This window comes from Benincasa hispida, chromosome 3 (genome assembly GCF_009727055.1).
Source record: "Benincasa hispida cultivar B227 chromosome 3, ASM972705v1, whole genome shotgun sequence".
Lineage (NCBI taxonomy): Eukaryota > Viridiplantae > Streptophyta > Magnoliopsida > Cucurbitales > Cucurbitaceae > Benincasa > Benincasa hispida.
Genome location: NC_052351.1, coordinates 317422 through 331310, shown reverse-complemented (window position 1 = coordinate 331310; position 13889 = coordinate 317422). Strand labels below are relative to the sequence as shown.

General features: G+C 34.1%; 1 protein-coding gene across 1 annotated transcript; it reads right to left on the bottom strand.

Annotated features, from left to right (window-relative positions):
- Positions 1-4310: 4310 nt before the first annotated feature.
- Positions 4311-12641, bottom strand: LOC120073763 (subtilisin-like protease SBT5.6). Its single transcript, XM_039026589.1, has 8 exons — positions 12481-12641; positions 12197-12389; positions 11953-12114; positions 11678-11789; positions 9644-10205; positions 7757-7857; positions 6700-7060; positions 4311-5148 (listed from the first exon to the last, which is right to left on the bottom strand). Exons 1-8 carry the CDS (start codon positions 12565-12567, stop codon positions 4378-4380), a joined length of 2349 nt encoding a protein of 782 aa, XP_038882517.1. The 5' UTR covers positions 12568-12641; the 3' UTR covers positions 4311-4377.
- Between the last annotated feature and the right edge of the window lie 1248 nt (positions 12642-13889).

Below are 13889 nucleotides of genomic sequence, written 5' to 3'. Positions count from 1 at the left end.
GGCTTCTCGACACTATCACATACACATCTCATGCGTCTACGTCAAGTGTGTATAGCATGATCGCATTGCTTGCATTGGCTGGGGTTATCCTTGCGGTCAAGCTTAGTATTGCAGTGAAGACAACCTAACCTTTTCATCTATTTTCCATGCATTTTAATACGCATTAACAGTTTTCGTGTCTCTACCTCTCGGTCATACTTCCACCGCTTAATCTCATAGTTAGAAGTAGGAGTAGGGCATAGCCATAACCCTCATCATTCTTTTATTTCTTCGCCGCAAACACACTACCGCGTAACATTTAGCTACGAGTCCCTGAGTTTGACTTCTAATCACCCGAGAAACTTGTGATCTCGTTATACTTAGCGAGAGCGCAAGAAAACTTGTGACAAGAACGCATGGTCATTGCACACGAGATTAATGCATACTTTCATTCTAACGCATGACCACCTATGCATGAGTATAAACGCATAGCTTAAGACATGCATCATAATTGTATTCACCAAATTCTCGTCACGAATGTCCTGAATGTGGAGAAAAACATATGGGTTCTTATTTGTTAAAATCAAGAACCTGTTGTGAATGTGGTCGAGGAGGCCACCTTTAGAAAACTTGTGTTTATTATCAACGAAAAGTTAAAGGTAAATAGAAACAAATATTTAGAACCAAATCTATTACAAAAGGATACATTTTTCGATAGTAGACACAATAGATTCCATTGAGGAAAGTTCTGACAATAGTTTGAAGAATATTCATATAAGGAAGGTTATAGTCATACAATGAATAATGTTAAGCTGTTAACTGCTGACACTCCCTATAAAATAAATATCGAAGACAATATGGACATTTCATGCAAGGAAGATACTAAAATCTACAGGAAATTTTGTTTCTTTTGTCTACAGCAAGGGAATTCCTTGGAAGAGTGTCCATGGAAACCAGAAGAAGGATTTGGAATAACTGTGAAAGGAAAAGAAAAAGCTGAGAAGTGGCAATAAATGTACATCGGTAGGAAAAACTAAAAAAAAAATCTTTAGATGTAAATTACAAGAGGTGTTGTAACAAGCAGTTTGTTGAGATAATGAAATTCCTAGTACTTGATCTGTATCTTGATCTTTTATAAAAACCATGCTAAGAAGCGGAAGGCAAAGAAATCAATTCAACACATGCAGGTCAGGTGAAGGAAATGAGGGTGAATCGAGTTATCCTCAATAACAGATTATGACAACGGAACAATACCTGGATAGGTTTGTTCAACGACTAACTGAGAGTTTAGACATGATACAATTAAACGCTGGGAAGAATTTGGAATCAAATGACTCAAGTCGTTAGATGCAAGTACATTTGAAGGAACCATAGATCCAGCCGATACTGAAGCTTGGGTCAACCAAATAGAAAAATGCTTTAAATTTATAAGATGTTTGGAAGATCAGAGGGTAACTCTAACGACTTTCTTGTTACAAAGAAGAGCAGAGGATTAGTGGAGAGTAGTGAAATGTAGGAGATGGGAAGGAAATGAACTAACTTGGAAAGAATTTCGAGCAACTTTTTATAAGAAATTCTATCCACGAACATTCCATGATGCAAAACGAAATGAATTTCTGCAACTCATACAAGCGAACATGATGGTAGCTGAATACGAACAAAAATATATAAAACTTTCAAGATATGCCTTAAACATTATTGAGGACGAGGTTGAGCGTTGCAAAAGATTTGAGGTAGGATTAAGATAAGAAATTCAAACTCTTGTGATAACTAGTGTCGTGTGGGAGGAATTCTCGAAGCTAGTAGAAGCAGCTATGAGAATATAAAAATGTCTGATGACCATAAAAACAAGGAGAATAAGGTGATCCATCAGTGAAACAGACAGGAGAAGGATGAAGCGGGAAATTTACTCCTGGAGTGGTAAACAAGGGATCATTAAAACATAAAGGTACTTTAGGTTAACACTTAGATGAATAAGTCAACAAAATATATCTTTTGGAAAACATTCTCCGAATATCCAAGAGAATCGATCGCTAGCGATAATAGTAGACCCCGGTGCCTAAGTTGTAACAGGTATCATTGAGGTAATAAGTATTCTGAGAAAGTAAATATCTGTTATAATTGTGAACAAACTGGACACTTCAAAAGAGAATTTCCACAATTAGCGACTGGAGGCGGAAGAGCCACTTCCCAAATAATTAATCAAGGAATAGGACCATCAGTGATAAATGAAGGACAGTCAAGTGGGTTTAAGCAAAAGGGGGTAGTAAAAGAGGTTTGACATCCAGGAAAACTATATGCCATGACTCAACATGGGAAGGTGTCAGGAAACGGGGATAAAACCCTAAAAATGTAAAAATTTGAGTATGCATCCAAAATCCTGACAAACTTGTATTTTTATAAATAACATCTGCTTCCATGAGTTGTAAAAGTTTTGTTAAGCTACAGATGAAATTTTGAGGACGAAATTCTTTAAGGGGGTAGTAATCTGTAAGCTCTCGAATTCTTTCACCCAGTTATAGGAAGTGCTAGCATTCAGAGAAATATTTTAAGTGTTGAGATCATGTGATTGAGTTTAGGGACAAAGTGTTGTGGACAAGTTGTGAGGAGAAAAATTGGATGCATAATAGATTGAAGTCAGAAATTTGGCTAAGTATGCAACTATGCTATGAAAGTAAAAGTTGAATCCATAGCATAATAAAAAAGGAATAGTTGGTTAAGTATTAGTAAGGGATTCAACTCATAATATAAGGTAGTAGAAGAACTCATAGCATAATTGAGGAGGAAAAATCATACTATAAGTGAGGTTCGAGTTTAGTCGCATAAATTCGTAGCATAGGTAAAGAAGTTCTACTCATAGCATAGGAAGATTATCTTGGACGCATAGTGTTGGACGCATAGGGGTGAGTTGGGCACATGGAATAATTCCTAGAAACCCAGTTGGACAACTTGGACACATGCAAAGGAAAAAAAAAGTCATCTTAGATGCTTTATCTTAAGTTGAACGAGGCGAAAGAGGCCTTAGACGCATACTAGGGAGGGAATGGACTTGCTTGGACGCATACTGGGAGGAATTGGACACATAGAAGAATTATCTTGGGAGGTCTAGGGTTAAGTGAACACATAGGGAAAGGATTGGTTAAGTATTGGAAAACCATGCGTTGAACAATGCCCAACCAATAATTAAACTAGAGTTGGACGCATAGTCTTTAAAAGGTGGACACATCGGGCAGTCTAGGTTAAGAATTTGACTAAGTGATGAAATCCTAGAGGTTGGGTGCGTAGGAGGGAAAGTGAACGCATGGCTGGCTTATTTGAACACTTAGGATACAATCAAGGGAAGATTCCATGCTACAAGAAGGAAGCTAGAACCAATAATGGAAAGTGGGGGAGGTTAAATGCATGGTAGGGAACCCATGCGTCCAAAAGAACCCATATGCATTGACTTGGAAAAGCAAGGTTGGATTGATAGCATTGCCAGATATGGAGTCTGTTGTTCTCACACATTCTTTCGGACAAAAGAGATGAATTCAGAAGGGGGTGTGATAATTGAAGGGTTGGCGATACTAAAAAGCTCAAGGTACATCAGTTACCCTATATGAATTATTTGCGTGATAAATTAGCAAAATTGTTCTACAATTGAGTGCAGGTATTGCCACAAAGAATACCATATTTTAGGTAATTGCCCTACTGGACTACCTTGTTTACTCGGTAGATCCACCCAATGAAGAGTCTCGTTTAAATTTAGTTATTTATCTCAATGTTTCTATTGACTCCTCCAACCTTTCCCCCCTCTTTTAAGTTAATTTTCAAACTAATACCACCTCCATTAGTGGTTGAATCAGATTCACACTAAAATTATCAAAAAATTTATCGAAGAGAGTGAGGATCTTACAGAAGGAAAGAAGAAAAATCCTTCTTCTTGCCCAACGCCATGGATGTGTTGGGTAATTTTTGTTTTGGTAGAAGGTCTAGAAACCAAATTGTTGATGTCCTAGCCAATGTGGTGACGTGACTTCCAAGTTTCTTTTAATTTGTAAAAGCTTTTTTATCGTCTAATTTTATCTTTTAATATATTTTCTTTCTTTTTTAAAAAGAATAAAAAGGAAATAGTGCAATAATACCTTCTTGACATTCAACTAGAAAATTGTTGAACTAATTAATATACATCATATAATGCAACCAACATATACAAAACTTTCAATCAATCATAGGTTAATTAAGTTGGAACATGTACCCTCGATCAAGAGATTTAAAATCTCTACCCTTTATATTGTTTGCAAATAATAATAGAGAAGGCAAAAGGAAAAAAAAAAAAAAAACAAAGGATATAACACAAAAATAGTACTAAATTGTTTATTATATAAGGCAATATATATAAAAGGGGGTAAGAAAATTTTAAGTTGAAGAAACTGCAATTGGGCTTCTAACATAGTGAATCCCATCAGTCCAAGCAAACCAACCAAAAGAGTACCCATTATTATTATCATTATTATTACTATTTTTAACTTTCCCACTCACTGTAATCGTGAATCTTTTCCGCTCCCCAACTCTGTTGAAATACAATATATTAGGAGAAGCACTCACCGCCACACCCGGCGGCGCCTCGCTGTGAAAAAAGTATACACTTTTACCTCCGCCGCCCACATTGGTGACGGTCCTTTTGATCCTCACGGCGCCTCTGAGTCGAGGGACGGCAATGGAAGGGTAATTGAGGTCGTGGGGATGGAGGGCACGTGGAGGGCACGTGAAGGAAGGGTCAATGGAGTTCATTTTGAGGCCGCACAGGTAGTGGAGGTAATCGGTGTAATTGGAGTCGTAGACAAGGCCGGGATCCGCCGCCTTGGAGGGGCGAAAGTGGCCGGAGCCGAAGGAGAAAGGGGATGCGGGGGAATTGTCGGGGGAGGCGTCGTCGGTGAGTGGGTGGCCGGATTTATTGATGGTGGTGGCAGTGGTCATGAGGGCGGAGCGGATGGCGGCTTGGGACCATGAAGGGTGGATGGCGCGGAGGAGGGCAGCGGCGGCGGAGACGTGGGGACAGGACATGGAGGTGCCGGAGTAGAGATTGTATTTGACAATACGAGGGTCCAAGTATTTTGGAAGTTTTGTTGGGGAATCTTGTTCGGACCATGCTGCTAGTATGTCCACTCCTGGAGCTGTTATGTCCGGCTGCAATATATATATACAAAATCAACATTTTCCTTCATCTTGTCTCTCTACAATCATCCTTAGTTGTGCACAAAAGTAGTATTTTAATTTAGCCGTCGTTTAATTAATGATTTAATTTTTTGAAACTCAAACGTCTAAATACTATTTCTAATCATTTTTTTAAAAATATTTTATTAACTAATTTCATACTGTTATTTTTAACAACCAAGTCAAGTTTTAAAATTAAAAAATATAGACTTTCTCTCATAACTACTTTATTTTAAATTTTTTTAACAACCAAGTCAAGTTTTAAACTTTCTAGTGGTTTTCATTTTTCAAAATCTAATAAGAAAAAAAAACCAGTTTTTAAAAATAATTTTTTTTAGTTTTCAAAACTTGGTTTGATTTTCGAAAACATTGGTATGAAACAGACCCCATAATATAAAAAACTATAGGTGAAAATAGAATATAGAAACTTATATAAAAAAAGATTACCAAATGAGGCCTTAGATTTTGGCTTTTCTAATTTAATTAAAAAATTTAAGCGTGATGTCTTTTTAAGAAGAATAAAACCCATAATTCAGAAATGAGGAGAAAACGAATATAAATTCAGAAAAAAAGAAATTAAAAATAAAGTTGTTATCCGATGATTTTTTTTTTAATGTTATATAGATTGGTTTAATCACAAGTCTGGTTTGTTAAGTATTTAATTTTTGGTATTTGGAAATTAAGGTTATCACTCTATTTCTATTCATAAATGTCTTTTTTTTTGTTATCAACTTGGACTAATATATTCCAAAGCTAAGTTTTTGAAGATAAGAAAAAAGTTGTTTTTTTTTTAAATTTATAAATTTGACAAAAAAGAATTAAGTGTTTCTCTTACAAACAAATGAAAACTATAATAAGAAAATTAAGAATAAACAAATACAATTTTTAAAAGTTAAAAAATTCATAATTTAAAAATGGAATTGATATCAAATCTAAAATACGGAGATTATATAAACGTGCGAAAATTTATGAATTTAATATGAAAATTTTTTAAACTAATTATGTAGTTAATTACTACTAAAAAAAATTCATAGCAAAAAATAATTAAAAATTAGGAAAATCTATCTTTTTAGTACATGAGTTTTTAAGAATTTGGTCCTTAAGATTTCAACGTGATTACTTGAGGTTACCCAATTGGATTAGAGAAAAGTTAATGCAATTGAGAGCAGAGATCAAGCAGATTGAAACTGTAATTCAAATCCCCATAAACCAAATCAGCTCCCCATTTTCCAATTGTTGGATACCCAGAATTGAAAACCAATTTAAAAAGTTAAGACTTTGATTCGGGCAAGATTAAGACCTCATCCTCAAAGGCTTCACATCCATGGGAGTTATTGTGATTCTCGAGCTTGAAATAAAGCTTGTTAAAGGTTTGATGCAAAAAGGAAGCATTACAAAGGGGATGAAATTTACCGAAAACAAAAGTAGGTTTGGTTGATTTGAGTGTTAACAATGGCGGATTATGGGAATACTTAAAAACTTTATTCGAATGGTAAATGGAAAGATTAATTTTGAAAAAAATACCTTAAGAAAATGAGGGTCGACGGGGTTTGGACCTCGACTTGAGAAGTTGGCCATGGCCGGCGCCGGCCTGGAGCCGTAGATAGTGATAGGTGGAACAATATTTGCAGTTGGATTTGTGCGAGATTTTATATATTTCAGGATCATATTTGCATCTTCGTAAGACACGGCGGTGGCCGGAACAAAATGGGGATCGGCGTGCGGCCTCCGACCTACCGCTGGCACATTTCCGAGTATCATTCCGGCGCCGCCTGACCTTTTAACTTCGAGGCTGCCGGCGAATCGGCTGATTCCTTCTCCTCTAAAGCACAACACTATCTTTCCTTTGGCTTTCTCGTGTGAAAGCGAGCCTGCAACACATAGCCTGCAACAAAAACATTCCCATTCTAAACTTAACTTTAATGTGGTTCATCAATAGCTTTGTACTTCATTTCTTCTTCTTATTCTTAAAGATGCTTAAAACTTGTTTGGGTTTGTGAAGTTTGAACAAAACCAAATTCTATGGAAAATTTTACATACTATGTTAGTATAGGAAAATTTACCAAATCCTAGTGAAAAATATTGACAAAAAAAACACAATAAAAAAAGAAAGAAAAAAACTCTAGTCTTTGTGCAACCTTCTAGATATTCAATCAATATTAAATATTTGGATGCATTTGAGGGTGCATACTGTACAGTCCGTCCAAATGTCCAATCACAAATTGTTATGAGCCAAACCACATTATTTTTAAAAAATTAAAAAATATTTTTTCCTTCCTAATTAAAGATGATGCATAAAAATATTATTCACAAATATTTTCTTCTTTTGATTTTTTAAAAATGATTTACTATATAATTAAAGAGAATAATGTGAACGATTCGAAATTTCTTTGCAATCATGAATTCTCGAATTTTGATTTTAAGAAAAGAAGTATATATTAGTTCACTTGAATGCATTTTAATTTTGATTCAACCTAACTTATGTAACTCTATTTCAAATCTATAATAACATAAAAAATGGAAGGAAAAACAAAAAAGAAAAGAGAGAAAGAATAGTAGTAGAGAGATATAATAGCATTACCCAGATTGGTTTCGGGGTACATGAGGCTTCAATATATCTCCAGCATACACTAATGGATACATCTTCTTCCTCTTCAACTTCGACGGAGCCACCGACAATCCCTATTATTACACACCAATATTCTTTTTTATACTTCAAACTTTTCTCTGAAAAATAAAAATAATTAATATGGGATTCTCTTTAATAATTTAGAGGCAATCTACACGATTCAGCTCACCAAATTGAGTTTAACCTTAAATTATTTACAGAATAAAGTACAAATTTTTAAACTAGAAAACAATATCCGTCCTGTCCAAGCTTTTTCTCTAATTATAATCTCTCCTCCACTATTCTATTCTTAACTGGACAGTTTTCTAGTAATTTCCTTTTCGTTTTTTTCCGTCTGTTTCTTGCACAGCGGCACGAACTATGATAGTTCGTGTTAATCATCGAAACTATTTTAGTCCAGATTATAATAGTCTATATTATTTTTGTTCGGATAAAAAATAGTGATAGGTTATAAATAATTGTAAATACCACTATTATATTTGGTCTCCAAACATAGAGTGGACTATAATAACCTACTCCACCAACTTCAAGTTAATAAAATATATAGATTATTCTTCACTTGCCAATTGATTTTGAGATGAAATCTCATGTTATCTAATATGGTATCAAAGTCAATAAAGTCTAGACAAGTATTTGATAAAAGAAAAATCCCTCTTAATAAAAAAAACGTAGTTCCTCTTTCCCCATCAATTAATTTTGAGATAAAACTAGAGTTAAAATTGGCAAAAATCCTTACATGTACCCGCCTGATCAGGACAGGAAATCATTGATTTGATTGGAGATGGAGTCAAACAGGAGACAAAAAACGGGTCCTCAAATTAGGGATGGAGAGGGTATTCCCATCCCATCCCAGCCCCAACCCAGCTTCGAATAATTTTTTTAATTTTTTAATATATACATACATACAGCTACTGTTTATGTTTATGTTTATGTTTATGTTTTTTTTTTTATTTTACTTTTTTTAATTTCATTTCATAATATTATTTACCTTAACTTTTTATTAAATTTTAAAATAAAGAAATGTTAAAATATTTTTTATTATTAATTTAAATAAATAAAAGGATAATAATACCAACTTATTACGTAAAAAGTGCACAATTTCAATATAAACATAAAAATTTATTGATTTTAAATAAAAAAAATAAAAGAAAGGAATTTTTTCTTTGCGAGGACCCGATCTCTAAACGAGTATTTCTCGATCTCGATCCGATTCCTCAAATCAGGAAATGAGACGGGGACTAAAAGTCCCTACGGGGACGATGATGGGGAGTGCATCATTCGACCCAATCCCGCCTCGTTGCCAACCCTAACTAGAGTTTATCTAATAAGAAAGATACTTGGTGCATCCTGAGTTACATTCATTTTTGTGTATCCTGAGTTACATTCATATGTCAAATTTTTCTTTGCGATATATGCAACCTACCTAAATGTTTAATCACAATTTTCTGTGACAAACTTTTTTTTTTTCTATTTTTCTTTATTTACTTTTATTTTTACTTTTTGTGACGGAAATGAATGTATAAAAATGCATACAACATATTATCCTCATTGAGATGCATTAAAATGGATGCATCGAAACTACACCCAATTATTACTCCATTAATAATAGACGTTATATGATAAATTTTGATATGTTTTCAAATAAAGAAAATGAGTTAAATTATTTACAAATATAGTAAAATATTAATAAATATCTATGAATGTCAATGATAATTATCAATTGCAATCTATACCCAACATTTTATTATATTTGAAAATGTTTTCAACAACTTTATTATTTAAAACAATTATTATAAAATTTATGATTTAAGAAGAATTAAGAACATAATTGAGGTTTACCTTAATCTTCAACCCATTACCAAGAATGACCGGAGAATAAAATTCCCGATCAACAGTGCTAGCTCCAACGGTGATGATCCACGGTGCAATATTAGACAATGCCGACGGGGTAGGCCCATAATTCCCAGCGCTACAAGACACGACGATGTCTCTTTTAACGGCGTGCAGAGCTCCGATGGCGATTCCATCGTCCGTGTAATTGTACGGATCCGATTTTCCAATGGACAAGCTCAGAACATCGACACCGTCGGCAATGGCGTCGTCCATGGCAGCCAACATGTCCGTGTCGAAACAAACGTTTCCCAGAGCTTTCATTTGGTTCGGAATGGCCCAACAAACCTTGTAAATTGCAAGCCGGGCCCACGGGGCCCCGCCGGAGGCCGTGCCCCAAGCGACGCCGCCAAAGGCGGACACGTTGTAGACCCTGCGGCCGCCGGCGATGGAGGCTGTGTGAGATCCGTGGCCGTCCTTGTCGCACGGTGATCGGTAGTCCGCCGTTTCATTTAAACGGCCGAAGTGATGCTCGTATCCCTTTAGGTAATATCGAGCGCCAATTATCTTCCTGAAAATTCCCCATCACAAATAAAATAATACATAATCCAAACCCATTATTTTGCTAAAATTATTTTGGTTTTTTTAGTGACAAAACCATTTGAGATTATTAATTCTAATTAAAATTGCCCTTGGCTTTTAAAAGATGCATGTTTCATAAACATTTCAAAATAACTTTTGATTTGGGTAAAAATTGAGATTTAATATTACGGAACAGTTACTTAAAACAATGTGGTCATCAAATAGTTATATCTCAAGTTTTGAAACATTTATGAATTGTTGGGGATAATATTATAATTTTAATTAGTATAAGGTTTTTTTTTTATAATTTAATCTTAATTATATTTATGTAGGTGTACTTCTTACGATAAGAAATTTAATTCACATGCATGTGAAAGTGAAAATTTCAACATTTTACCTAATTTAAAAAATTATATCTAGTGTCTATATATACATAGTCTAAAAAAATTGGCTACAAAGGCAATGAATCATTCTAATAAATCTAATAGACACTTCTAGAATTATTTTGATTATTTTAGAGTAAGAAATGAGCGGAGGACAAAGATGTAAAGGTACCAAGTATTATTGACTTTTGTCTCCCCTATCTCTAAATAATGGTCAATCTAGTAGAAGCAAGATATGTTAAATTAAAGATATTACAAGTCAACATAGTATAACTTATTGGAGTGAAAAAAAGTTTTTCAACTCGAACTTTTTTACGAAAATCCAATCTTATCTAAAAGAACATTTTATCGAATCTTAAAAAACAAAACGACAAGAAGAAAAAATATAGTAAGTACAATTATGAGAATTAAGAAAAATCTATATCATAGATTCGTTTGGTGACATAATTAATTATTAAGTTCAAACTTTTTTCTCTTGTTTTACATTTCATAGAATTTTAAATATCAATGAAGTCTCTCAAAAGTGTTGCAAAGGAAAAAAGAAAAAAGGAAGTGGTTGTCAATTCCAAAATAGTAGGAAAAGTTAGTGGAGGAAGAGTTAGTGGTTCCCAATGACAAAGAAGAGAGAGATTGGAATAAAATAAAAAGGCATATATATATATAGGGATTCACAAGATGCATGGCCATGGGTTTGATGAGATTCCAGAAGAATGTGAGGGGGAAAAAAACACTAAAATTTGTTTGATATGAAGGGTGACAAAAGGTAAAGGGCAACTCACAGAACACACACACAAAATTAACCACAAAGTTGTGAAAAGTTGCCATAAAAATCCAATAGTCTGCAGCTGCAGGATACCAACAGCCTTTGGTGGTGGCAACCAATTGGCTCAATTTCTGTTTGATTTTGATTGCTGTTTAATATTACTAATGTACATTGAATTCAAGGATAAGTGAAAATCTCAATATATCGGATAGTATCTTTGATAACGGTTTAAAAATTGTTAAAAGAAAATGATTAGAAATTTTTTGAATTAGGGAAAGCAAGTTAAAAAGGGAATTAAGAGGGGGAGAAATGGACCTATTACAATGAGCAGATTGAAAGGCAGGCCCTGTTTGGCAGATTCCCTTCCATGATTTTGGAATGGGTCCCATCCCTTTATCACTAAAGCTTTTGGACTTTGGCCACACACCTCATCAAATCAAAGTTAAAAAATCCAACCTCAGTATCTCTTCACATGCACTCTCTAAATAATTATATATTTATATATGTCTAATTACAAAACATTCTAGAGAAATGGAAAATCACATGGGAAACAGTGAATAATAATTTGAACAAAAAGCAAAGAAATTTACCACTGTCAAGCATTCCAATGACAACATCTTTTCCATAGTTAGCTCTATAAACCAAGTCATTAATGGTGGGTTTGTCTTCTTCAACCCCTGAAAACTCCCATGACCTTGTTGTGTGCATCCTGTACTTTTTACTCTCTATCACAGACACCACTTCATCCAATTCTGCCTCCCCATTTTTCAACCAAATTAATTACATGTATTATTTAAAATATTTATAAAAAAAAACATTTAAATACTTAATTACCTGAAAGTTTGGAGGCTTGTTGAGGAGTAAGAATTGCAGCAAAAGCATTGATGGAGTGTTTGTAATTGTACAGAAGAGAGGATTTTGCATCTTCTTCACTCTCTTTTACCGACATCAAATATGAATGGTGCCTTGCTTCTATCTCTTCCCAACTCTTATCTCCATGGTGCTCTCCAAAGTAAACAATGTAAGCCTAATAATATATTAATTAATTGTCACTATTTTTTTAATATATACACTAATGAAGAATTATTAATTGGTAATTTATAGAGAAGAAATTGGACCTTGTGATTGTGGGAAGAAGAGGCTTGTAATTGAATGAAAGGGAGGAGGAGCAGCAGCACAAAGCAAAAGAAACTTGATTTCTCCATTTCGGAATTTTGCAACTGTTTTTTTGTTTTTCTTTTTCATGGAAATTTTAGAGATGATGTGAGAAAGATTTTATATGCCAACAAAATAATAATAATTGTAATAAATAATATTCTTTTTTTTTAGAGGATGATAGAGACGAGTTTGTGATTGTTTCAATCATTAAGTTGGTTTAGACATTCACGGATATAAAAAATAACAAAACAAAAAATTTGTTTCAATCACTTGGTAAACGCTCTACATTAAACCATCTTTAATCTTTTTGAATTTTTGTATTTTTTTGGTTTTCATGTCATCTTTTCCTAAGTTGCATAAACTTATCAACTTTGCCATTCCTATTTATAATCTCTTTTTTCTTTTTTGTTTTCTTTTTGTTTTCCATTTTTTTTTTGTTTGCTGTATTGGTTAATTCGAGTATAGCTACTGGATAAAGTTACTCGGACCTTTAAAATTAATATTGTTGTTTTCAAAACTTATTAGAGAAATATTTTTGTTTTGAAACTTATTAGAGAAATATTGTTGTTTTGGGAGTTCGAGGCTAGAGGTCGAACGTTGAGAACTCGACGAATAAAGAAAAACTTGGAAACAATACATAGGCCGAAACTTCAACCCTCGACAAGGAAAATCTCGCGAATCTCGCTTAGGTTGTCGAAGGTTGAAGTTTCGACACACATCCACCCTCGAGATTGCAAGTTTATTACTTTTCTTTTTCCCTCATAAAGGAAATAAAGTAATGAGATGGTATACTATATGTATCTGTGTACTCGAGCTGCTTCTAACAACCTATGCATTTTGTTATCATTTTGAATTAGACAGAGCCTTGTGGGATTGATGTGAGGGGGTGGGGATGGCTATATTTCTGGGAGCGAACTCCAAACGAATATGAAACACATGGATACAAGTTATGCCTTGGAATGAAAGACAATTTCGAATTAGCTTTTTCTACGAACAAAATTTTGTATATTAGGTTGTCGAAGGTTACACACATGTCGAAACTTCAAAGCGATTAAGGAGATAAGTAGGCTGAAGCAGATTAAGGAGAGAGCGAGATTCAAAGCGAGATAGTAGAAGAGAGCGAGATGTTGAACGAGATTTTAAGAGAGAGCGAGATTCAAAGCGAGATTTTAGGAGAGAGCGAGATTCCAAGCAAGAATGTTGGAGAAAGCGAGATTTAGTTTATATTGACTAATCTGACTAACATTGAACTTGGTAAAATGAAATGGTTGAATAATTGAAAAATGAGATTATTCAGGAATATCATTGAATGCTAAGCAATTGACGCATTGAAGTTTCTGGTAGTAGATCCATAATCAAAAAAATTATT